General features: G+C 39.0%; 1 protein-coding gene across 2 annotated transcripts; it reads left to right on the top strand.

The window, feature by feature from the left end:
* On the top strand, positions 1–27,301 carry KCNJ16 (potassium inwardly rectifying channel subfamily J member 16). 2 transcript variants are annotated; one of them, XM_062216676.1, is made up of 2 exons: positions 1–47; positions 25,821–27,301. In XM_062216676.1, the coding sequence occupies exon 2, from the start codon at positions 25,892–25,894 to the stop codon at positions 27,149–27,151; it is 1,260 nt and encodes a 419-aa protein (XP_062072660.1). In that variant the 5' UTR covers positions 1–47; positions 25,821–25,891; the 3' UTR covers positions 27,152–27,301. The 2 variants fall into 2 exon arrangements, with proteins under 2 accessions (XP_062072660.1, XP_062072659.1); XM_062216675.1 differs by lacking the exon at positions 1–47 and adding an exon at positions 2,035–2,544.

Below are 27,301 nucleotides of genomic sequence, written 5' to 3'. Positions count from 1 at the left end.
GAACTTAATTGCTGCACCAAACATCCCACCTCCATGTAACTTTTAAGGTAAATGGTTATAATTGCATATCTCTTAAGTGCTTTGCTATTCACTCACATATTCATTTTTAAATTTAAAGAAGAAATAAGTATCAAACATCACTGTACACCAGGCAATGTTCTAGGTGTGTAAGTACTTTAAGGTTAGGTTATGCTTAATGTCTGGATTTGTGTGTAGATTACCTTAAGAGTTTCTGAAAATTCATTGTGAAAAGATTTACATCTTTCATAGTTTATGCTGTTTTGCACAATTATAAAAGCAATCAATGTTTTATTTAGATTGAATTAAGTAATCTATTTTATGCACTACAGAAAAAAGAAAGATTGTAAATAGTTGATTAATAATTCATTTTGCACACAGTTAGTTAAAACTAATAGTTACATCACATGCACAAAGATGACCCAGTAATCCACCCAACAGTCATATTCCATTCTTTCTCTATTTCTTCTCAATGAAGCTATGAGAACAAACAGGATATCTTTATGTTAACCAAAACTACTGATTTTTAATAGAAATGGCATGCAGGGAGTGAGTATTGGGCCTCATGGATGAGACCACTGCATCCCATATCACAGTACTTCAGTTCGCTCCCCAGCTCCAGCTATTGGCTCCAGCTTCCTGCTACTGCAGACCCTAGGAGGCAACAGGTGAAGGCTCAAGTAACTAGGTCCCTGCTATCCATGTGGGAGTTGTGGTTGGCTTCCAGCTTCAGTCTTCACCCAGCCCAGCCCCAGCTGTTGGTGTCATTTGAGGAGTGAACCATTGGATGGGAGCTCTGTCTGTCTGCCTGCCTCTCAAATGCCTAAGTAAATCAATTAAAATAAAATAAAGTAGAAGATGCACTCATTGTACATTTGTTTACAAAAAGAAACGACATACGAGAATAATTGAAGAATATTTACTTAATTTAAAAATTAATAAGATAGCAATATTGTTCTGATGTATCAAATTATATCTCCCACATTAAAATATAAGACACAATTTTTATTTGAAAAATAAGCTACTCTTGATCCTTGCGTTCCTTCCCATGTATCACCATATTTTCAAATCCAATTGATAGGAGAATCACTGAAAGTTTGGTGTATGCTCTCTCAACTTTCTGTCCAGCTGTTCTCTTACTTCTAATCTAATCAGGCATTTTTCTACTACACTCTACTGGGACATCTTTCATCAAGGTCACCAAGGACACAACGTTGCCTAATCCATTGGTCAATACTGATGGTCACTTTCCTATTCTTGTAGCACTTTCTTCACTTCATGCCACATCTCGTGATAACGCTCTTACTTCAGACAATCCTTCTTCTTAGAAATCTTTGTGGGACCCTCCTCATCTTCTCAGATTCAGCTTGGATTGTCCCAGATCTTAGTCATTGAAACACCCCTCTTTTCCAAGTGGGATATCTTCCATGTTCCTAGTTTTAAATATCATATATGTACTGATAACTTCCATTATTATGCTGCCATTCTAGAATGTTCTCCTAAGTTCCAGATTAGTAGTGTATCCCTACATGACATTTTCATTGTGTTATCAGAAGCATATCAAATTTACCACAACACAATGTCAACTACTGAGTCTTCCACTTTAAATTCCTTCTCACCCAGTTCTATCATCTCAATAAATAGCACCTATATTTAAAAGTCAACATTTTTATGACTAGCTCATTCTAAATTATAAGATCTCTAGATAGGTGGGAGATGGATGTTCAACAAATATACTTATTCCCTTTCTTATCCCAAGCAAAGAAAAAGCAAACAGAAAGCTACAAGAGAAAACTAGCTATTAAACTTTGCCCTTGAGGTTGAGCTATTAAACTTTGCCACTGAGGTTGCCAACAGTTTTCCTAGGGGTACACACTTTCTTGGGACCTGGATGAAATGATGTTGGGCAAGAGGCTGTTTGTCTTAGGTGTAGAATTGCATAGTCAGACAGGGTGTGTGTTTGCATAGAAAAATCTTTGACAATAATAGAATGCCTACACTTAAGAATATGTTCGGTAGAAGTTGGACAAGCCCTGGAGTTCTTAGGGGGAGAAAATCTAGCCCTATTGGACACAATAAGTAGTTTAGGAGCAATTTGTGGCTATTTTGTGATCTGGGGAGATCCTTGAATAAGATTGAATGAGGTCACAGAGATTGGATCAAAATATGAAGATGTAACTGAGTATGGAGGATGGATATTTCTCCTCGATTCTTCTTTTCTGTCAGCCACCACTGGAGAAACTGTCAACTATGTGTAGGCATGGGAACCAGTTAAAGAAAGTGTCAATTCACTGGAGTGAAGCTGAGAACTCAGCAGCCTTTGTCTGTGGTGAATGTGTGCGGAAAGGCAAAGAGGAGTGAGATTCTCCTGTGGGGCTTCTCATCTCCATGGTGGTAGGTGCCGACAGCCGCAGACAGAGCAGGAAAAGGGCAAAGAGAAAGAGTCCTGAGATGCCTGAGTGCGGTGCTCCTACAAGATGAAAAGGACAAAGGGTTTGAATCTGAACTTCATTATCTGTAACTAAGGTAAGACCATGGAGCGGATTGCAAAATGATCCCAACCTGAACTAATTGCTTGTCTGCTCTCATAAACTCATTCTTTTTGTGGGCATGCCTGCTAATAGGCACCTTTATGATGCTCCCTTTGGCTCAGTAGTATGCTTTATTTCTGTGCCGTCTAGGGCTGGGAATAGTTATTCTTCCTCTCATATAATCTCTGGGGAGTGCTGAACTAAAGAGATTAAGAATGCCAGGGCCATTTATAGATCTATTAAGGGAAGTAACATTCAGAGAGAGAGAGAGAGAGACTAAAAGGATGATGACTTAACCAGCTGAATATTAGTTATTGACGTGGGACAACGTGGAAGAAGTGAATCTTTAATTTCCTGTGGAAACAGTCATTCATAAAACCATTTTTCCCTCTGTCTTCTCCTGCTCTGTCGCAAATTGACAAGAGTGGTATTAAAAATCTGAAACTGCGTGATAAAATGTGTTGCCATCGATTTGGAATTAATTACATCTTCACAACTAAAAATACAGACAGAAATACTGTAAAATCTGTATAGAAATGACTGCTGAAAGGTTGCTTCAATAAATATTAAGCAGCTCAAGTATTGAAGTCTGACTAGGCATAAAAGCACTGGGATTTTAGCTTTCAATATTTTTCTTCTACTTATCATTTTCCTTCCATTTATAATCTGAACTGTTGCTATATAGTAACTAACACCTACTAAAGTTAATACCTTCAGGTTTTCATTTCCCTAGTAAAAGTAACACAGGTTAAAAGAAAACGGCTTGTCTATGTGGAAATTCTAAGACATAGCTGCATGGCCATGGGTTTAAACATAAGGCTATGATTGGTTAAAAATCTTAAGTTTGTCTATTTGAAGTTTGTTTTATTCTTCTTTTGTTTCCTGTGAGTCTTTAAATAATCCTGAACATTCAGAGTGAACCAGGAGGAATATTCCCATGGGTTGTAGAAGCTCACAATCCAGAAGGCAGAACTCAGCCTGGCTACTCAATAGCAATGTGACCTTCCTAGGTTAGTCAGCCTCTGTCTACCTCCCTTACAAAACCACTTAATTGTGTCTATCTCTTAGATAGTATTTAATCTAACTTGATATGATGTCTGACACAAAGGGAACATAAACTAATTGGAGACAATTCTTAGCTCCATTTTAGAGAGAAGGAAAACTCTGATATATAGAGTGATAGTGGGTTAATAGCTAATCCTGGAGTAATACCTTAAATGGCTCAACTCCAAGGAACACATGTTTTGTTCTCAGGTTTAAGAAAACACAAGGCAATTGCAATTCTGTAACAAGGAAAGTAGAGTATAGTGGGAATATCAGAGGTAGTTCAGGCAATTTATACCAGCCCTGACCTGCTTCTGCCATGGTTTTCTGACCAGTGGTATTCAGCTTTTGGTTTTTGGACATCCACATTCCATCCCTGAGCCTCACCCCTCTGATGAGCCGAGTGTCTGCAGGCAATAGCTGAGGTCAGGGAAGGTATGTTGGGATGGGCTGGCAAGAGGGGTAATGAGGGTCAAGAAGAGAATTTTGGCCAAGGACATTCTTTTGTGTGTACATAGTTTAATAAAGACACATAAATTATTTCACATTTCAATCTTTCCTGACTTAATGTGGCTATATTCCAATGGCCTTTTTTTACCATTGTCATTGTGGCTGATTCAAATCAGCCAGGGTAGAAGTTTTGTTTTGTCCGAGTGATTCAGCTTCAGGTGAAAACTACAGACATTTATGAGACACCTACTATTTTCCAATGCTCTCTGATTTAATTCTCATAATTACCCTTTTTAAATGGATGGGGATTAAAGAGGTAAAACAACTGGTCTGAGTTCAGATAGTTGTAAATGGCAGAGATGAGATTCCAACACAAATAAGTCTGACTCCAAAAATCAAATCTCAGTGTTAAGGTAAAGGCATAACTTGTTTGCATTACACAAATAATATACCTGGAATAAGTTGCAATAAGAACCCACTGAGGCCCTTATGAGATCCAGACCATCAAGACCTGAATTTGGTTCACTCCAGGAAGCAGCACCCAGCATCACTGTGGGCCTCAAAGGCACCCTGGAACACATCGCACATCAAGAAACATCTATCCTTGGAAATTTCTCTGTCAGCCACTGTCCTGGATTTCCTTTAACTCTTGCTCACAAAATCCATGATCTAGTATGGGTTTTTTTGTTTGTTTGTTTGAGGTTTGAACACACATACAGAATTCAAAACAGAAAATGAAAATGGGCTAATTTTTTTTTTAATCAGTGAAATGAGAAAAGGCATTGATGCTATGAAAATGTGAAGCAGGATGATCTTTCCTATTGACTTGACAAATACGGCTTATAATTATTTTTAAAAATAGAAGATTCCAGTGTTCTGACTTTACTGAGAAGATGAAGTCATTTTGACATTGCTTATTAATCCTCTAGGAGATTCTGACTGCCACTCATAAAATTGGTGTGAATGCAATTTATTAATTAGTGAGAATAAGATAATATAAAACCTGTATGTCTTAGCGTTAAAACAGAGCTTCAGAGTCTTCTAGTTTAACCTCCCAACGAATTCAGGAAATTGTTGCATAAATTCTTCTAGCTGATTATCTGACTTCTGAGTTAACAGTCCTTATCTACAATGGATTGTTTTCATCAGTGCAGATGCTATTGGTAACAACATTCTTGTTTATAAAGACATTAAATCTACATCCCTACAGGTTCATAGGCAGATCTTAATCTCACCCCCTCCAGCATCACACAGAAGGGTCTCATCTCTATTACATGAATATTGGGTATCCCACCCCCACATTCAAGGGCGTGAGCTACTTGGAACAGCTTAATGTTTTATGTATCTCTGAATATCTAGGGAACACAATTGGTGCTCAATAAAGGCTTTGAATACATGAGTGCATATCTTTTTAAATAGTTCCTCCTTCCTTCTATTCTTCTTGTATGAACTCCTGCTCTACCTCTTCACCTGAACTTCTCTTGACAAACTTCTTGACTTCTCTTAGCTAACAAGACACTACCAAGAGTTAGACACTACACCTCAGATATAAAATCTCCAATAAAACAAATTTTTAGGGTTGATAGTTGACCTACCAGTTAAGGTGCCAGTTTGGATGCCCTGCCCCATATCTAAGACCTGGGTTCAATTCCTGCCTCTGTGCTTCACGCCCAGCTTTATGCCAATGTGTGCCCTGGGACGGAGGAGGTGAGGGCTCAAATGCTGTGTTCCTCTAACCCATGTCAGAGAACCAGATTGAGTTCCAGACTCCTTGCTTTGGTCTGACCCAGCTCTGGCTGTTGTGAGCATTTGAGGATTAAACCATCGAATAAGGGAATTTCTCTATGTCTTTCTGTCTCTCTTTTTTTCTCTTTCTCTGTCTTTCCTTGCAAATGAAACAAAACAAAACATTTATAACTTTCCCTGGAAATTCTGTGTGGGTGAAAAAATATTTTTGTTGAATCTTATCCTTGAATTTCTTGAAAAGGTATATTTTTAACCCCATCCTCTACTCCTTCCTTTCTTGCTGTTCATCTTTGCCAGGCTTGTAAAGTGAATATTGATTGGGTTTTAGTGTAATCAATTCCCCAAATGTCCCTGCATAGGAATTTCTCTAAACCATAGCACTGTATGATCTCACAAGCAGACCCTGGGCTCTATGTTCTGAGATAGATCATTTCTTCAGACCCCTAAATAAGTGGCTCCAAAACACATTGCGGGGGACTCAGCCAGTGGTTTTAGCTGACTTGAGCCCTAGTTTTCTCTTTTTCCTGGATTTAGGCCTAAAGATTCATCTTCATTCTGATTCTGCCTCCAATAACACCTTTTCTAATTAAGGCTTAAACCTTGCCTGTGTGGCCCCAAATGAATTTGTCAAACTCAGGAAGCCTCTACACTTTAATCTTAAAATAGAGATAATTTTGATACTTGGTTCTCAGGGTTACTGGGAAGTTTAAACAAAATCATGGGCATAATGTTTCTTCTCTGGCTGAGAAATGCATCTGCTCCTTATCTCCCTCCCAGCATGGAGATTCTAAACCCCAGCTCCACACCTGGTGCCTGAGGGATTACTTATGGACGTATCCCTCTGGTGTGGGATGCTTGTCTTCCTGGATATCCATGTGTTGCTCACCCTCACTTCCCCAGACAACATTATTATCCCTTCCTCTTGTTCCCTTGTTCTACAACTGGGTGTCAGTTAAGCTGATAAACTAAAGCACTGCCACCCTTCTCTCCCTATAGCACTCTCCAGCAGCTGAGCTGGACTTCTGTCCTCCTACAATAAAAGCCCAGACCTGCCCCAAGTATAGCACATGCTCCACTTTGATGGATTATCCTAAAGTTTGGCTTCGGATTTCAGTAGTCTGGGTGTTCCATTTCCTGTTAATCCATACACTTCCGGTTTTATGCTTACAAGATGGAATTATTGTTTTCATAAATAAATATACCCAGCCATTGGGATCATCCTCTCAGGTCCCCAGGCCAACGAGCTGCAGACAAGGAGCCATGATAGTGGCAACCAACAACCTATGGCCTGACTAGCCTTAGCAATGGACTCTCAAGGCTGAAAGACTCAGAGTACAAGCTGTCCTCAGTCTACAATGCTGGCAGATACACCTCACCAAACTGGAAGGTGCTGCTTTCACCAATAAAGTTCTGTGCTGGGCTGTAATGATAATTTGTGCTCTATCCTCACAGAATGTCTTAGAAAATGAAGATAGAAATGTGCTTTTACCTTCCCAGCCTTAGGTTTAATTTATTTACTTACTTATAATTTTGTATTAATGAATAAAAATTACATATATTCATTGTGCACACATTTTATAATGTGCCCACTTTGTGGGATGGCTGAATGGAGTTAACAGCATAATCTCATCTCACCTTTTGATCATTTTTGGGTGCAATAGGAACATTAATAATCTACTTTTTAAGCAATTTTCAAGAACACAGTGTAGTCACTGTGTTATATAATAGATCTCTTGAATTTATTCCTTCTGTACAACTGAAATTTTCTGTCCTTTGACCAACAGAAACGGCAGGTATTTTTTTTCATCTGTTTTTATCAGCCAAACAGGTCATTCTTAGTCACGTGTGATGTGATGAACTTCCCTTTATTTTTTGATACTGGGCTGCCGTTGACATAACACTCCTTTCATTCTGGCTCATTCTTCCCCACCACCATACTTCTCATATATAATAATCAGCATTACAATCAGAAGGAAAATTTCTGAACACAGTTTAAAAATACCCCTGGGAAGAGCAAGTCAATTTTTTGTCCACCTCAGTGATAACTTGGAGCTTGTGTGGAGGAGAGATTGAATGTTGATCTCTACCTCACTTATCAGGAACCACCCATGCACACACACACTCTTCCTTTGCAGCTGAGTCTTTATGATTAGGGTACTTCTGCCATAAGAGCCAAGCTTCTTGCTGCAGAGGGAATAATGTCAAGATAGTTCTGTGTACATTGGATCCACGCAGTAGGAAGCTTTATCCTTGCTGCTTTCCTCAGGATGCTCTGTGACATCACTCCAGCTGTATTGTTTTTCTCTTTGTGTTAAAACACTTTGAATTCCAGAGGACTTCTGAAGACAACAAGCCTTCCCTCTAGTTCATCCACCAGCTGTTTAACCTCACAATTGGACACATTCTTGTCCAAGAATGTGCATCACCTAGCTAACTCTCATTGATTATATTATCTCAAGTTTTGGTATCTGTTGAACCTTAGAGATTTGATCTGATAGAGGTTTTCTGGTTGGGCTATTTTTTGTACTACAGTGTACTAGTGTGTTTATCAAAGCTCAATCTCATTAGTAGAAGTCTTGAAAACCACCTCAAATGAAGTGTTATATTTCCTGGAGCCTAGTGTCTGGAATTATTAGACTACTATGTAATTATTAGACTACTACATAATCTAATTGTAGAAAACCTGGATCAAGCTTTATATACAGAAGATCTGTACATCCAAGGGCATAATACTAACATTATGTGCCATTTAAAATCTTGTTATGGAAACTTAGGTTGTAATTCCATTTCTTTAGCAAGAATATGGTGTACAATTAACTTAGGCTTAGATTATTAGTTTACAGAAACAAAAAATAAGATATAATAATATTTGCTTTCCAAGATTGCTGTTAGAATTAGAGGAGAGTGGCACAGCACTGAGCTTCTAAAAGAAGAAATCATTCTGGGCTGAGGGGAAAGGGTCTGTAAAAGTGAGTATCAGGAGCACATAGAAACATCTTCATTAGCATCACCAGTTGCCTATGGACTGAACCTCTCAGCTTGCACTCCACCAAATACTAGGTTATACTTTTCAACTTCTGGGCCATCACTGTTTAAATAGTTGAGATTTTAATTAATGCTCTCTTATTGAACAAGCAGAATATTCCCTTAAGAAAAAAGACTAGGCAAACATGAACAAAGAAAGGTGAGGTTGGGAATCTCAGTGCATTGCTTTTCATAAACAGCATGCTTTCATTCCAATGAGGATAGAGAAGATGAGTGGCCCTGCTCTGGAGAGAAGTAGAGATCCGCCTTGCTTGATAGCCCAAGCATGGAAGAACCAAGTGGAAGCTCTGGGGAGCTGGGAGGTGCGGGGCAGGACCTTGTACTTTCTGTGGTTTCCATGAGATTTTAGAGCCATTTAGCTAAGTATAGATGACTAACGGGACAAATATTCACTCAGCCTATTAGACATCTTCTGTTAAATGTTTGTGGGTGTGGGAACTTACATAAACATACTCACAAATTATTGTACATTTGTCTTTGGGGATGAGTTCCTAATTTTTTGCCAACTGAGAGGTCTAATCTATTTTTCTACTGGAAAGTTACATGAGATTTGGGAGTTCAAATGCCAGTGTGTTTATACTTCATAGCTAAGCAGTGCTAAACTGTATGAATGGGAAAAAATTAGTTCGTATTATATTCTTTTCTCATAATCTTTTAAATTCTTGCAAATACACATCAGTTGAGTGAATTATTCATAAATGCTATCTACCACTCAGGGGCACAAAATGGAATTTTGATTAAATTAAAGCAAAGGGTGGGACCAGTGCTGTGGCATAGCAGGTAAAGCCACTGCCTGCTGTACTGGCATCCCATTTAGGCACTGGTTCAATTCCTGGCTGCTCCACTTCTGATCCAGCTCTCTGCTATGGCCTGGGAAAGCAGTAGAAGATGGTTCAAGTCTGTGGGCCCCTGCACCCATGTGGGAAGATGCAGAGGAAGCTCTTGGCTCCTGGGTTTGGATTGGCGCAGCTCCGGCTGTTGCGGCCAATTGTGGAGTGAACCACTGGATGAAAAACCTCTCTCTCTCTTTCTTTATGCCTTTCCTTCTCTCTGTGTAACTCTGACTTTAATAAATAAATAAATCTTTAAAAAAAGCAAAAAATAATTTTATTACCTGAAAAAACATGTTTCTAATTTCTCTTTCCTATTCAATCAGATTTCAATAAAAGGAAACCATGTGAGTTATACTGAAAATTGTTATAAATAATTTTAATAGGATAAGTACTTAAAATTATTGAATTTTCAGAATATATTATAAATTTTCCTCCAAATAGTATGCTTTGTGCATTCATGTATATGAAATAATTTTGATCTAGATATGGGAAATCTCTTTGTACAAGCCAAGCATCACTCAGATTTCCCTAGGGAGATTATCTACTGGATGAATAAGCTCGATTAATTAAAATTAAAAATCTTAAACTGACTTGTGCTTAACTATCCAAAAATTCACTTTGATTATATCTTGTTCTTACAGCATGAAATAGAAAATCAGTTTTAATAGCCAGCAATGTATAGTAATACAGCATTCTGTATTACTATATGTATATGATTTATTCTGAGTTAAATGCAAATTGATGTCTTATTACTTTTTTATAGCTTGCCGATGGTATAATTTACTTCATTAACTTAGAAAATCAATAAATAACCTCAACCACAGAGTGCTAGGAAAGTTCCTTTGCTCCTTAAATGTTTTACAGTTCTCAACCTTAACCACCTTTCTATTGGATCTGATAGCATGATGCTCATTTAGATAATATTCTCCTGCAATATCCTTGTAATAACTCTGTATTCTCAGAAGGAGATGTAGTAAGATTGGGTTGATCAAGAACTTAACCAAGTAGCAGTTCTTGTACTCTTTACTCCTAGTCTTTACAATGCCTCAGATACAGTTAAATATTCATTGAGCTAAAGAAAGCACAAAATTCACTTCCATGATCTCTTCTACACCATGAAAGGCATTGCTATACTTAACTAAATTACACAGAGACTCTTACAGTGAATGTTTAAACATCTTACCATGAAGTTTGAGGGAAAAGTTCTCTATCTGCCCCAAACTCAACTCTCCAGTGCCCATCAAAATGAGTATTTCAGTCAGTGAAACACTGGGAACAGTGTTACTAAAAGCATTTGTATCTTGGGTTGCCACTGTTTGTATAGGCATTCATGGATAATGAAATTCAAACCTTGCAAATCAAGACAAAATGATTCATTCTTCTATAGCACTGTAGTCGAAACAAAAGTGTAACTGGTAGAGAAGCATATAAAATTAGAAGAGTGGAAATTCAAGAGTCTATCAAATACATTAAGTCTTGTCAATTACTTAAATCTTCTATTATCTGTTGTATTTGGCAATACTTCCCAGCCAAATGGCCTTGAGAAGCATGCACCAACAGAAAGCTAATCTTGTGTGACAGACAACATACAGTTTACAGTTTTGTCTCAATATGCTGGGTATCTGAATCTTCCCAGGAAGACCTTTTGTCTTGGACTTTAAGGCTTTTTCAATTTATCTGCATCCACAGGGAACATGGAAATTGAGCCAACAGCCAATAACACTTGCTTTGTTTTCCACCTCAATAAAGATGTCCTGAGTTTTCATTTTGACAGTTGAAAGCCGAAATTCAATCATTTAAATGTCAAAGAAGTTGTAGGAACTATCCAGGGAGTTCCTGGTCTTACAAGCAAATCACATCTGTGAGTTCAATGATTCCCAGCCTACTGAATAGACTAATAAATAGATTCTCTGAAAATTCTCACAAATAGGAAAATAATAACAAATAGAAATAACTTGGATTTTTTTGTTGAAATACCATAAATACCAAACTTTGAGAAAGCCAAAACTCATGAGACGTATGATTTCTATAAATTACATTTATTTTGGAATGAGTGGTTAGGTTTAACCAATGCAGCTCCTAAATAAATCTATATGAGAGCTATTAAGCATAAATCACAGATAACCTGACATTTAAGAAAATAATGGAGTGTGTGCTTGTCAGGTAGCTGAAGAAAGCAAAGTGAGTAACTGGTACAGTGACTTTTCTGCTTAGTAATACCTTCAGTTCTGGGCAACTCTGTCATGTCTGCCTGAAAGAGGATATAAAGGTCAAGGTGTTGAGATGCTAAAAGAAACTCTCCACCAAATCTGGGAAATTGCCAATTTCATAATTCCAGTGGGAAAAATGACAGTTGTCTCTCTTTCTCCCTTACTCAGGCTCTTCATTTGAATCTCTATTTGAATGAAAATGTTGATCTTCGTAAGATGATTCCATTTCTCATTTTTTGAATCATTGGATTATAGTGATAGCCACAGCACAGTGATTGAATACTCATTGAATACCAGGTGCTAGGAAAGGAGATTTGGGAGCATAGCTTTATTCTATTCTCAGCAATCGAGCACTTTCCTATATTGTTTAAATGTGGCTAAAAGGGTTCAGGTCATAGCTTTTGAGATGTGACTCTGACTTTTCAGATGGGCAAATAAGGGCTCAAAGAGGCTGATTGAGTTATGCAAAAAAGAGATCAAACGATCAAGCAGGCATTTGCCCTCAAATCCATGTCTGTTGGAATTCAGAGACTTGGAGATGGTGCTGTGGCATAGAAGGGTAAGCTCAGCCTGCAGTGCAAGCATCCTGTATGAGTGAGGGTTCAAGTCCTGGCTGCTCCACTTCTGATCCAGCTCTGTGATAATGCACCTGGGAAAGAAATGGGAGGTGGCCCAAGTGCTTGGGCCCCTGTACCCACATAGGAGACCTGGAAGAAGCTCTTGGCTCCTGGTTTCAGATCAGTCCAGGTCCAGCTTCAGCCATTGCTGCCATTTGGAGAGTGAACCAGGGGATGGAAAACCTCTCTCTCCTCTTCTCTCTCTGTATCTCTACCTTTTAAATCAATAAATTAGTAATAATTTAAACAAGAATCCTCTTAAAATTTTTAGATAGTAGATCTCAATCTTGAGACATAGGAATCCACTGGGGAGGACCCAGGTGGGAACAGTTGCGGTAGAACTTGAAGGATTTCATGGGTAAAATGCTCTCTGGGAATTCTGAAAGCACATGATTAACAGACTACATTCTCAAAAACATGGTCACACTACACTGCTATTCCACTGAAGGGAGTAGAGTTCCTGAATATGTCATTAGTCAGGATTGGGTAGTGCCAGCTGTTTAGGCAAATCTGCATCATAAATATACAGTTACCCTCCTCAGAATTCATCCATTTAAAAGATATTTCCTTGGGTTTTAAAAGTCTATCAGTGTAGACCTTAAAGCAATAAAGTTGCACAATACCATGATTTTTAACATTTTCTTTTCAAAGTTATTGCAAATATTAAGATAAAAGATTCCTAAAACAGATTTTCCTATACCAAGCCAAGAAATGAAGGTATTGGCAGTTTAATATGGTTTGGAATGGGGAAAGACAAAAGGGGGCACTGCGAGGGGGAACTGTATTTTGATGCCTGTTTAATTCTGACTCTGCTTTATGTAGCCCTGATTTGTTACCAGCTGCTTTCATGATTTCTCCAATTGGTCTCCAGTGGCCAAATCTGATCCGACTCCCTCTTCCCCCCACCTCCTTGTTTTAAATGAGATCTGGTTTTACTTAGATGAATTAAATGTCACTATATTTGTTTCTGTGAATTGTTCCAGCAAAAATTACAGCATCAACGTCTGACTTTAAACGTCTGTAAGAATGTCTGCCTTTCTGGGCTATTTATAGCTGCCTTTTAAAAGGTCTAATAAATGCTTTTAGATTACTATTGGTTTGTTTTCCCTTTATGGAGCCTCAGCATGGGCATGCTTCACCATATTAACTGAAAGTAGCTGTTTTGCTTTTGTAAAAGTCACGAATATTTATTGTAACATTTAAAAAATAGAAATAAGTAAATAGAAGAAAAAAGAGGAGACAAAATATTCAAACCAAACAAACAGGACTTCAACATTTTGTTGTATATCATTCTGTTTTTCCTCTGTGTTCAAATATATTCAAACTTAAAAATTATATTGGACAAACTGTTTTATGGTTCTGTTTTTATTTTTATTGAACCACATGGTTTAAGTTTTTCCTGTCATTCTTCTACTGCCTCACTTTTAATGGGTATACTGTGATTATATGATTGTACCATTACCTATGTGACCAATTTTACATTTATTACATGGCTTGGTCACAGCCAAATTTTGTCACTACAAATAGACCTCAGTGTAGTCGAGCTCTTATATTTATCTTTGATGGTTTCTTTAGGATAAATGTTTTGCCAGTGTACTGCTAAGCGAGGAAAGTATAACACATTCATAAACTATTATCACATATAGCTAACGCACTTTCTGTATTTGTCAGCTTTTATTTACTGTAACCAAAATATCTAGGAGAAGGTATTTATGAATGGAAGTTTATTTCTGCTTACACTATTTTTTTTTTTAATTTGAATGATTGAGAGATGGAGAGAAAAAGACAGCAAGTGAGGGACAGACAGAAATCTTCCATCTGCTGGTCTACTCCCCAAATGCCCACAATAACTGAGGCTAGGCCAGGCTGCATTCAGGAGCTGAAAAGTCAATCCAAGTCTCTGACATAGATGTATTTGAGCCATTATCTGTTGTTTCCCATGTAAGCAATGGTAGGAAGCTGGGATCAGGACTGGACTTGGGTCTTGAACCCAGGCACTGTCATAAGGGATGCAGTTTTCCCAAACAATGCCTTAACTACTGTATCAAACACCTGTCCCCCACCTAACACTTTTTGAGGTTCATAGTCCATACCGGGAAGCCTACTGGTCTGATACCTACGAAGGTGGTGGATGGTGGACGAAGTGCAGAGGAAGGATCACAAGGTGAACCAGGAAGCAGAGGCAAAGGCAGCACAATCTTCCACAGGGTCTCCCCTTATAAAGCCATCGTGAGTCAATCATGGGCCTGTACCCCAGCAGCTCAATCCAATCCCAAAGTCCCCACACTAAGACACCATAATAGTTTCAAGTCTATACCTCTTAGTGCCATTAACATGAAAAACTTTGGCATTTTCACATTGTCATGAGTTGGGGAGCCAAATCATATATAAACTACAGCACCTTCAGAAATAGTTCAAATTAAATATATACATATATTGTTATTATAGCTTCAAAATGACAACTTAATGTACTTTATTATTGAAGGAGTTACATTTTTAATAATTCAAATAACAAATTCAATTAAATACTTTTTATAAAGATTACTTATTTTCATTTTATTTGAAAGACAGAGAAAGAGAGAGAGAGAGAGAAAGAAAGAAAGAGGTATCTTCTATCAGTTGGTTACTCCCCAAATGCCTGAAACAATACGGACAGAGTCAGGCTGAAGCCAGGAGTCTAGAACTCCACCCAGGTCTCCCACATGTGAGGCAGAGGATAAAATACTTAAGCCATCATTTGTTGCCTTCCAGTATATGCATTAGCAGGAAGCCAAATCTGAAGTAGCAATGGCCAGAATTTAACAAGTGTCTCTGATATAGGATATGAGTATCTCAATCAGGGGATTTAAACCATCACACCATAAACCCGTCCCAGTCTTTCATGCCAGGCACATTGTTTTTAGAGCTCTAGATTTCCAGAGATTTCTTCATCATAATAACATGTATCAGTTATGCTGATATTTATTGTCAATATTATTGAAGCTGCTACAAAACCAAATGGTATGACTTTTGCTTAATTGTCTATTAACTGACTGCTGTGAAAAGAGAGGGGTGGGATTAATGGAAGGAGTTGAGAGCTGGTGTTTGGAGAATTGTCAACATTGATGTTTCTTCATTTCTGGGGGTTTGATTCTCTTACTAGTTCTGAAATTTCCTTGAGGATAAATATCATCTTTATATCACTCAATTATCTATCCATTCATTCCTTCAACGTGCAATTACTGAATGCCTTTGTGTCACCTATTGCTCTAGCTGCTGAGAATATAGTGATGCATCACACAACTCAGATTTTCTTCTCCTGAAGCTTACCATTTATTACATGGGGCAATCCAGTCAACAAATAAACCAGTCACCAGGGGAACATATTTGGGTATTAAAGCAGGTTTGACTAACCTTCCTGTAAAGATCCAAAGAAAATAAGATAATAGTTAAGATAATAAATATGTTATGTTTGTGAACCACATGGTCTCTGTTGCAATTACTTGACTCTGCAGGTGCACATGATATAGGGAAGGGAAAAACTTCCCTCTGTCCTTTAAGTCTTAATAACAGAGTCTATTACAAAAGCTGAATATGGAAAAATTAAACAGAAAAGGCATACAAATGTAGTACATGCATGGAAGCACCATGGGAAAGAAAAGTGAGAGAGAGAGAAACAGCCAGACAGAAGGAGAGCTCCCATCTGCTGGCTCACTCCCCCAAGTGCCCACTACACCCAAGGCATTGTTGGAGCCAGAGGTAGATGTGGAGAATGCAGTGCAGGTCTCCCATATGAGAAACAGTAATCCAGTTACTGAGGTGGCAGCACAGCCTCCCTAGGTCTGCACGGGTGAGAAACCCAGAGCCAGGGATCAAACTCACTCTGATGTAGGACGCAGATCTCTTCACTACTGTGCTTAGTGACCTCTCTGGAACATGTTTTTATTTGTTCAATTATTTTCAATTCATTTGAGAGCAAGAGCAGGGAAGCAGACAAGCAATGCAGGTCTCTCATGTGAGTGGCAGGAGCCCAATTATTTGAGCTCACAGTTGACTCCCAGGGACCTGCATTGGCAGGTAACTGGAGTCAGGACCCAGAACCAGGAATCAAAACCTAGACACTCTGACATAGGATGCGGGCATCCTAAGCTCACTACAAGTTCTGCAACATGCTTTGACTTTATTTTTACAAGAGGATGGATAGAAGGGCACAAAAGGTAAATGTAGAAGGCCTCTTGGGAAGTTATTTCCATGATCCATGGAAGACATGGCTCCTTGAAAACATGGTGGTTTTGACAATGAGAATTGGTAAGATTTAAGACCTGCTTGAGGGGCAGGTGCTGTGGTATAGCAGATAGAACTACCACCTATGGCACTGGCATCCTATATGGGTGCCAGTTCGAGTCCTGGCTGTTTCACTTCTGATCCAGCCCTCTGCTGTGGACTGGGAAAGCAGTAGAAGATGGCCCAAGTGTTAGGGCCCCTGTACCCATGATGGAGACCTGGAGGAAGCTTTGGCTCCTGGCTTTGGATCAGTCTAGCTCCAGTCGTTGCAGGTTTTGGGGAGTGAACCAGCAGATGAAAGCCTTTCTCTTTGCCTCTCCCTCTCTCTATCTCTGTGACTCTACCTTTCAAATAAATACATATATAAATCTTTTTAAAAAGACCTGCTTTTTAAAAATATATTTATTTATTTTTATTTGAAAGGCAGAGTCACAGAGAGGCAGACACAGAGAGAGAGAGAAGTCTTCCATCTGGTGGTTCACTCCCCAGATGGCTGCAATGGCAGGAGGTGGGCCCATTCAAAGCCAGGAGCCAGGAGCTTCTTCCAGGTCTCCCACGTGGGGGCAGGGGCCCAAGGACTTGGGTCATCTTCTGCTGTTTTCCCAGTCCATAGCAGAGAGCTGGATCAGAAGTAGAGTAGCTGGGACTTAAACTGGTGCCAGCAGCCGGGCTTGAACTAGTGCCCATATGGAATGCTGCAGGCAGCAGCTTTACCTGCTACACCACAGTGCCATCCCCAAAGACCTGCTTTAAAGGTACACTCACAGGACCTACTGCACAAAGGCATACAGGACAGTGATTAGAGTGTATTCCTGTGCATAGGAGAAATGTTTTAAACACTTGTTAAGCTGAAATTTAACTTATTTTATTGTTGCTCAAGCAACAAAATCTGTCCCTGCTTAACATAAGCAGAGATAACTTTAGGATCAAAGGAAGTATGGATACAGAGAGAACCATATTTGGGCAGAAGCAAATGGTCTCAGGGATCAACCCCCAAGGAACAGTGAATTATGTCTGCTTCCCTGGACTTGTAGGTGGCATGGCCTTGCCACTGGTCTCTTGACTTCCTATAGTTGTAAAAAGGTAGCATTCAGCTCTTTCATTAATTTCTTCAATATTTAAGTCTTCTTTCTGAAGTTTTGATTGGCCACTCATGGTCCATGAGGCCCTGCTCTAGCCTTGGATGCACTGGCATCATCCTCATCCCAGCCACAATCACCTCTCATATAATCACTAAAACAGCTTCCTGGTTTACATCCCCCTCTGCTCTTTAATTTTTGCAGACAATTTTTTTAAAAGAGCCAGAGTGATCTTTTCGGATACAAACGTCATTATCCAGTGGCCTTGTACTTTAAGAGTTTTCTCTGTTCTTGTGGAAAAACGGCCCAAATCTTTGTTTCCACCAACAAAATATTTTACGTTCTGCTCTCTCTTTGTAGCCTCTATTTTTTCACCACCCAACTCCTGTCCATGTTCTTTGGAAAGCAGACCCTATGCATCTTTGAGTTAGAGACTTTGCGAATGCTATGTCCTTGACGTATTTGGTTAACTCCCATTCTTATTTCAGATGATATATTGAACATCTATCTCACCCAGACTAGATAAGGACGTAGGATGATAAGCTACGAGTGGAAAGATTTATTCAAGTGAAGGGTTAAAGGAGGACTATAGAAAGAGAGAGCTTCCAAGGTGCTGACTATGTAATTTCATATTTTTTCACTAATTCTTCACAAAAATATTTTGAGACAAGTCGATGATTGAATGCTTTTAATGCATACAATGAGGTTTAAAGATATTTGAAAGAGACTGATATCACACAACTATGATGTGCAGAACGAGAACCAGAATCCAAGTCTTCAATCCATATTCCCAGTCTTTACCTATTCTACTGTAAGGTAATTATATGGACTGTGTCCATGGTAGCAGGAGGAGAGTTCTTATAGTCAGATTTGGAATGATTACACTGGATGAGAGAGGCTAGAAACTGAGTGAGAAGGCTGTTACACAAACCAGGAGAACCAAGCAAAGAGTGAAGAAAGCCTGCATTCAGTGATAAAATAAATAACGCACGTGAGTTCCTGTAATGATAAGTTCTTTTGAGAACTAGGTCACAAAACTAGCTTAGAGCAAGGGATGCAGCAGCCAAGTTATACCTATAAATAATGATGGCCTTAACAACCAGACAGTGATTGTGCCTCAAACAAACAAAATAGGATAGAGAACAGATCTGAGTGAAGGGCATTTCTACCCACAGCTAGGTGTGAACAACTTGTTCTCAACATGAATACCAGGTATTGGACCAAACCTTCTCAGATGCCCCTGGTTAAACAGCCACCTCCTTCTTTGCTCCTAACATTCTCCACACAAGTGCTCTATTTTGCCATTCTCATGGTAGTTATTACCATCAAAGAGCACCTCGCTTTATTGTTTTCATGTTTACCCGTGCCCAACTCTCAAATGCAGACTGCATGATTCAGCAATACAGATATTATCACTACTGCCACCACCCATAGCATGGATAAATGTACTGAGGACCAGGGAAAAGTGGCTTACACAACATTCTCAGGAAGTTGAAAACTGACCATAACTGGAGTACATTCCTACTTGATTATTCTGCTCTGAGCACCTTAGAAGTGGGCGTCTGGCACGTGATAGAAATTCAGCCTGAAAACATGAATTAAAAATAAAATTTGGATGAGGCAAATCAGGAACAAATTCTCCAATGTGAAATTAAGATGTAATTGGGGGACTGTTTTCTTACACAAAGAAGAGAAATTGAACTGTGGGCTTTTAAAATGACATAAGATCTCATGATCTCTGACTTCTGCACACTGCCAGTTCCACTTTGAGCTAAAATCCAGGCAAGGCAGGCCAGCATCTAACCAAGAAAGGGCAGGCAGGCTGATTTTCAAGATAAGAACAAGAGAAATCTTCAGAGCCACCTTAATAAAACATGTACACACAATTCAAGACGAAGAATTAGCCATGATAATCACCTTGTGACATTTTTTTAACTTGTTAAAACTTTGCCAAGCTTGTCTGTCTTGTTTCCTGTAGGCTCTTTCCTCAGAATAAATGGCAATAAGATTCTTAAACCGAGTCGAAGGTACAGGTGTGTGTGTGTGCACATGTGTGTGTATAGAACAAGAAACAAGGCACCTTCCATATGGTGACAGTTGTGAAAAAGAAAGGGATATTGCCTGGTCTCTCGGGGTTTGGGCAATTTGTGGAAAGATGGAAGTGGCCCCTGTGAGTGACACCATCCCTGAATTAGACAGAAAATCTCTTGGGAGCCACGTACTGTGTTCTGTAGTGTTATGGCAGTGGAAAACTCTTTGAGAGGGTTAAAGCAAATGCTCTGATGTTTTACAAAGCAGGAAACTGAATCCTCATGGGGTCCAGATTCAAGCAACACTTTTTGAGTAATTATACTGTGCCTGGCACTGTGCACAGTGGCTTCCTATTAATGCCTTCATTAAAAACTCAAAGCAATTCAGTGAAATAGGTAATATTACCACTACTGCCACCACCCACACTGTAAATTAGGCGAACAAAATTTCAACATAAGTATAGTAGTTAAACCTGTATAAGTCATAGTCAATATAATTTCTTATTTTGGTAACATTAGAGAAAATTATAACTAACATAATTGGGAATGCGTACCTTGAATGTAAAATATGTTTTTCCATCTAGATCTTAGACTATTTCTTATTAAGATAACTAATTTAATTAAACCCAGATAATTTGGAATTATATTTCCTATTATTTTGGAATTATTTTTAATTTTATTGTCAATAAAATATAATTATCAACATATGTGCTGAGGAATGTGATATTTTTATTAATGTATGATGTGTAACGATTAGATTGATGCAGGCACAATTTGGACATCCAGGAAATAAACATAATCCCATTTTTCAAATTTCTTCTTTATGAAGCACAGTGGTATTTTGGGTGGGGTGAGATTTATTGTGAGGATGTAGGTGTTATTTAAAGAAAAACTGAGCTAGAAGCAGGATCTCTAGAAAATATCAGTGAGGTAAGGTTGATCTGTGCTTCTTCCCGGTTTCTGTTTTCTGCTTCATTGTTTGCTCCTGACACATGATAACCTGTTCTTGTATAACAAACTGGCATAACACTTTGTTATATTGATTTGGGAGGACAAATTGCAATGTTATAGCAGGACAGGGGTGAAATCTGCCATCACTGAGGGTTAGAGAGTAGGATTGAGAGGGAGAAAAGAACAGAGGGAAAGAAAAGCTGTAGGTCCCCCTAGGCCAGTCTGCAGACAGAACAGCTGAGAAAAAAAACCTGAGAATGCTGCAGAGTCTTCCAATAAAGGAGAAACTGTCAGAATTTATGGAATTGGGGGAATTTGGAGAAGTACAGACAGTACCCAGCAGCTTCTGGGTGAAGCAGGTGTTCGCTGGATGAATGCCGAGCTCCACCTAAGTTTTTCTGAATATCTTCAGAGGAGTTTAAGTAAGATAAGGCTCCAGCATAATTCCAAGGCAAGAAGTTGTGGAACAGGTTTTGCACAAAACAGCAGAATTGCCTAACTTTGGGGGGATTTGTCCTAATTAGTTAACATCCCTCTTTCTCTCCTCCCAAGCAACCAGAGCCCACCCATATGTGCCACTTGAATGCAACTTTTCCTGACCCCATTTTTATCACTTCCCTGCTGCTCCCCACTGAGAGCCACCCAAGACTGTCTTCTAGGGCAACAGGCCACCTGCATATGGAATTAGGCCATCTGTTCTACCCTCTGCTGTATCAGCTCTCACATTTCCATCCACACTTACCTATCTAATAGTGATCAGGAAAGTAACTTAATGACAGATGACCTCAAGTGTTAACTAACCTCTCAGTCTGTAGATATTAATAACTGGATTCTATTAAAAGTATTTTAGGTTATTCTTTTGTGGAGCATCTCACCTTATAGAAAATTGACAATGAATATAAGTATATGCTAGAGAAAGCATTGAATATTATCACTAATGTGACACAAGTTTGTATAGTTTTAGCCATTGTGTCATACCTTCAACATGATAGTGCAAAGCTTAGTATCTACAGCAGTAGTTTACCTGAAAAATAGCTGAATTTATGAGGCTATGACAAACTGGCACAAGAATTACTTCAAAATTGATGAGTTTGACTGAGGCACTTGTGTGTTGAGAAATTAGGACAAAGATGTGGGATGCAGAGTTGTTTTCTGAAAATGTTCCCTGCTGTGTTTATAGCCCACTTGAAATGTGCTAAATCGGTAAAACTTTCTCCTTGAATCCAAACTAAGCCTTTGAAAGCCAAAGCTTAAAAGCAGATCCTACTAGTCAAAGTAGATTAGGAAACACTGCTTTTATGTCTGCACTCAATACAATGGCAAGAGAGGGGGAAAGTGGCTATAAGAATTAGAAGGGTTGGATAACCCTTCTAATTTTCTTTCTCTCAAATCTCATCTTGGGATGGAGGTAACCAGTGGAACCTGCATGGCTTTGTAAATAAGTTTGGACATTTTAGTGAGCTTCCATTACATGGTGAGGATTTATCACACTAGCTATGTATTGCCTTTTACTCCAGCTCTATCTATACAAAGAACTCCATGCATGACAAAGGCATCACAATGCTTTGTTATTAATTCCCCGGAAAATTGACTTTACCAGATTCAGCATTTATCTTTGAACTTTATACTCCACAACTTTGTAATTGTAGTTGACCTAATTTCCATTCCAAATTAAAAAATTAATTTTAGGGACCAATGCTGTGGCAAAACAGGTAAAGCCGCTACCTGCAACATCAACATCCCATTTGGGCACTGGTTCAAGACCCGGTTGCTCCACTTCTGATCCAGCTCCCTGTTAATGGCCTGGGAAAAGCAGTAGAGGATGGTCCAAGTTCTTGAGCTCCTGCACCTACACAGGAGACTTGGAGGAGGTTCTTGTCTCCTAGCTTTGACCTGGCCCAGCCTGGACCATTGTGGCCATTTGGGAAGTGAACCAGCAGATGGAAGAGTTCTCTCTCTTTCTCTTTCTCTTTCTTTCTCTTTCCCCCTCTTTCTGCAACTCTACATTTCAAATAAATAAAAAAAAAATTAAAAAGGAATTTTGAAACCTATGAAATAGCCAACAGCTGTCTGTAGAGAGCAGCATGCAAAAAGCAATCCAGAAATAGGAATATTGTAAATGTTTTTTTGTGCTAGGATTGGTGATGACAAGATGATTATCAAAGCACTAAGATACTTTTAAGACTCACTTTGAATCATAAGAAACACAAGTATTAAAAATAAAGTTCCAAGCAACTGACAAGCACTATCCTCTGTTATTGAATGGCAAACAGTTGGAAAAGTGTCCAAGTTTATGTAATATAAGCAAGAGATTAGTAAGTTTTTTAATTATGTCTAGCCATTTTGATGAAGGGGTTTCCATAAACTTCTTGGCTTATTGTGTAGACTGAGAAATGAGTAAGACAGAATACAGTAAGTTTGATTATGAACAATTATTTAGCTTAAACACAATTACATTTTTTTAAAAAAATCATTTTTTGAGATTGCTTTGTAAAAATCTAAGTGCTTAAAAATTCAAAGAATAGAGGGAGCGGGAGATGGGAGGGTTGCGGGTGGGAGGGAAGTTATGGGGAGAAAAAGTCATTGTAATCCATAAACTGTACTTTGGAAATTTATATTTATTAAATAAAAGTTTTAAAAGAAAGATTCAAAGAATAGATAAAGATAGTATTCAAAACTACTCCAGTCTGAATTCTCATCTTTGGATAAATTGGCATTAAAACGCATAATAATGATACACAGCAGAAGATGTGGTGAACTGGGGGCAGAATTTTCACAGTGGTAACTTGTCTCTGTGGAACAGTTACGCTACTCGGCAAACAAATTTTCTACACACTCCAATTTTCTCACTTTGTATTTGTATTAATTGAAAATTCATTCAGTAATTAGCACACTTGGGAAGGTGTTTTAAAAGTGGTTTGTTTCTAACATTTGCTGGCACCACTGGAGTCCAGAATGATGCCAGCTGAATGCCATTTCAAAAAAAAACCTTTTTTTCTTTTGGCAATGGGAAAAAGCAGAGTCATACAGTAGCTCTTGATTTATGAACTGTGTTTTCTAACTCTCTGCCTCCCACGATGTGTGTAGCTCCCTTTAGGGAATGGGTTGGAAGCCTTTCACAAAAAGGCAACTCTATCTCCAAATCTGCCTCCTGATGTGAAATCCTATGTGCCTTTGATTAGGATTCCCTCCATTCTCAGGCCTTGTAGGATTAGGTGAAAGAGTATGAGGACTGAGAATCCTGTAACAGCTTCTTCTGTTTGTCAATTGTCATCCAATGATAAGACAGACAGGCACCTTCAATGACTGGTGAATGTCACAGACAAAATTTGTAAGAATATTTTTTGTTCCATATTCTAGTAAGCATTTTGGCACCTCTGGGTCATGTTCTGGAAACAGAAAGATCAAAGACAGGATGGAACTTCTCAAAACCCATAAGGAGGATGGGCAGGTGACATGGCTGAGGGGTAGGCGACAGGACAGAGAAATCCACCCATGCACCACAGGAATTTTTTGCCTGTAAGCAGAGTCCATCCTGGCAAGTGGTTCATTAAACAAAGAGCTTATTGTAAAATGGGCCTGGTCCTCGGAGGAGAAAAATGATTCTTTTTCACTGAAGAGAAGTTAACTCTGCCCCTTCCTATCCAGGAAGGTGCTGGATAAGTATTTAGTGATTAATTTCCCTGGCTAGTTCCTGGGATTTCAGTGTTAGAAATAGTATGGACATATACTGAATTTTCTATGCAGCAGAATGACAGGATCCTATAGTTTAAAGTATCCTTTTTACTTTCCCTTTTTCCATCTAGTAGAAATTCACTGTGTAGGATTTCTAAGAATTACCAAACTAATAATTACCAAATTCACTAATAATTACCAAACCGTTGAAATTGGGCTGTAGTTACTTCACTTTCTCTATTTTAACCTGAAATAACCAAAGACGATTTTGACATGGCATTTTTAAAATCTACTTTTTGACTTTAGTTGGGAAACCTTTGGCCTATACTGCGGATGCTAAAAATGACAAGAACTATATGTTTTCAGGACTGAATTTTTGGAGGGAGAAAAATTATTTTGCCTAGGCATGGATTGAAAGCATCATAAAAACACTGAAGAGCCAAAGAGAAGAGTCAGATTGTATGCGCCCTTTAAGAGAGGAAAGCAAGATTAGCAACTTTGGCAAATTTTCGACTTCTATTCAGAGAGAAAGAAAAGAGTTGCCAGTGTTGAATACAAAAAGGATGAATGTGAGACAAAGACAGATGCAATTTTACACCTTATTGAAAGCTTCCATGGGAGTGGTTTTAACTACTCTGAGGTTAAAGATAATTTTTCCACTGCAGACTAAAGGTGGAGCTAGGGGGAAAGAGGTTATTCTGGAATGAGTACCTCTGTAGGTTCTGTGCTGTCCTGGGAAGTGCAGGAAGAAGATAAGGCTCCGTGCAAGAGAGAGGACGGGACAGGTGCTGAAGGTGAGGGGCTCCCTATGATAGCAGCCAGCATATAAGCTCCATCATACCATGAAGGCAGAAACTCTTGATGGCACCCTTTTTTTATGAAACACCATATAATTTTAACAAAAAGTTTATAAGACCGCAAGGAAAAATATCTGGCTTCTATTTTGTCTTTTTATATTATAGATGACTCTGTTTTCTAAATGGCCTCATGCAAGAAGAGTCTACAAAAGTAAAGCAAATGTTTTTATTTATGTCAGGTCAGAAAAGGCAATGAGGCGTCATTTGGGATAATGATAGTGTTTATTCAAGCTTTGTGCATATATAAAAATGTTATTTTCTCTAATTGCATATTTTGTTGCTGTAATGATTGAGTTGAATTCTGAACTGAAATGAGTAATCAATACTGAGTGTTTCCAGGGTTCAAATGCAGGCTTAGCTGTTTTAGATGGCATAAAATTGCTCCAAATTTGGCTAATTGCTGTAAAGATGGAAATTGAATGCTAAAGCTAAAGTATGTTTAATTTATCATTTTTTTTTTTCTGTTTTTAGGTTTTAACTGAAAACTTGAATACCGACTCAACCATAACTCCTAATACAAAGCTTACCTGGGTGCCTTAAGAATGAGCTATTACGGCAGCAGCTACCAGGTAGTAAACGTGGACGCAAAATACCCAGGCTACCCCCCAGAGCACATCATAGCTGAGAAGCGAAGAGCCAGAAGACGTCTGCTCCACAAAGACGGCAGCTGCAACGTGTACTTCAAGCACATTTTTGGAGAATGGGGGAGCTACGTGGTCGACATTTTTACCACGCTTGTAGACACCAAGTGGCGCCATATGTTTGTGATATTTTCTTTATCTTATATTCTCTCCTGGTTGATATTTGGCTCCATCTTTTGGCTGATAGCCTTTCATCATGGAGATCTGCTAAATGATCCGGACATCATGCCTTGTGTGGACAACGTCCATTCTTTCACAGCAGCATTTTTATTCTCCCTTGAGACCCAAACCACCATAGGGTATGGGTACCGTTGTGTTACTGAAGAATGCTCCGTGGCCGTGCTCATGGTGATCCTTCAGTCCATCTTAAGTTGCATCATAAACACCTTCATCATTGGAGCCGCCTTGGCCAAAATGGCAACTGCTCGGAAGAGAGCCCAAACCATTCGTTTCAGTTATTTTGCACTCATAGGCATGCGAGATGGGAAGCTGTGTCTCATGTGGCGCATAGGTGATTTCCGACCAAACCATGTGGTAGAAGGGACAGTGAGAGCCCAGCTTCTCCGGTACACAGAAGACAGTGAAGGGCGGATGACAATGGCCTTTAAAGATCTCAAATTAGTCAACGACCAGATTATCCTGGTCACCCCAGTAACTATCGTTCATGAAATTGACCATGAGAGTCCTCTGTATGCCCTTGACCGTAAAGCAGTGGCCAAAGATAACTTCGAAATTTTGGTGACATTTATCTATACTGGTGATTCCACTGGTACATCCCACCAATCCAGAAGTTCCTATGTTCCCCGAGAAATTCTCTGGGGTCACAGGTTTAATGATGTCTTAGAAGTTAAGAGGAAGTACTACAAAGTGAACTGCTTACAGTTTGAGGGCAGTGTTGAAGTGTATGCTCCTTTTTGCAGTGCCAAACAATTGGACTGGAAAGACCAGCAGCTCAACAACATGGAAAAAGCACCTGCAGTCCGAGGATCCTGCACATCAGACACCAAGGCCAGGCGAAGGTCATTTAATGCAGTAGCCATTGTCAGCAGCTGTGAAAACGCCGAGGAGACGACCACCTCTTCCACTGATGAGTGTAAGGAGCCACCTTATCAGAAGGCTGTGCTGACTTTGAATAGAATCTCTGTAGAATCACAAATGTAGCTTACCTTGTCATTTTGAGGGCTCCCACTCCAACCATTTGACCTTCCTGCCAATCACTGTAAGGCAAGTATGTGTACACAGAGCTTTTTAAAAATGCGATAGCCATGTCTTATGGGGACGATGGGTATGTAGAGTAGGTGAAACTTCACA

This window comes from Lepus europaeus, chromosome 18 (genome assembly GCF_033115175.1).
Source record: "Lepus europaeus isolate LE1 chromosome 18, mLepTim1.pri, whole genome shotgun sequence".
NCBI classification, from domain to species: Eukaryota; Metazoa; Chordata; class Mammalia; order Lagomorpha; family Leporidae; genus Lepus; species Lepus europaeus.
Note: the sequence above shows the minus strand (reverse complement) of the source record. Positions and strands in the feature narration are given on the sequence as shown.

Excerpts from the sequence above, each read along its gene's own strand:
- KCNJ16 (XM_062216676.1), top strand. The coding sequence starts at position 25,892 with ATGAGCTATTACGGCAGCAGCTACCAGGTAGTAAACGTGGACGCAAAA.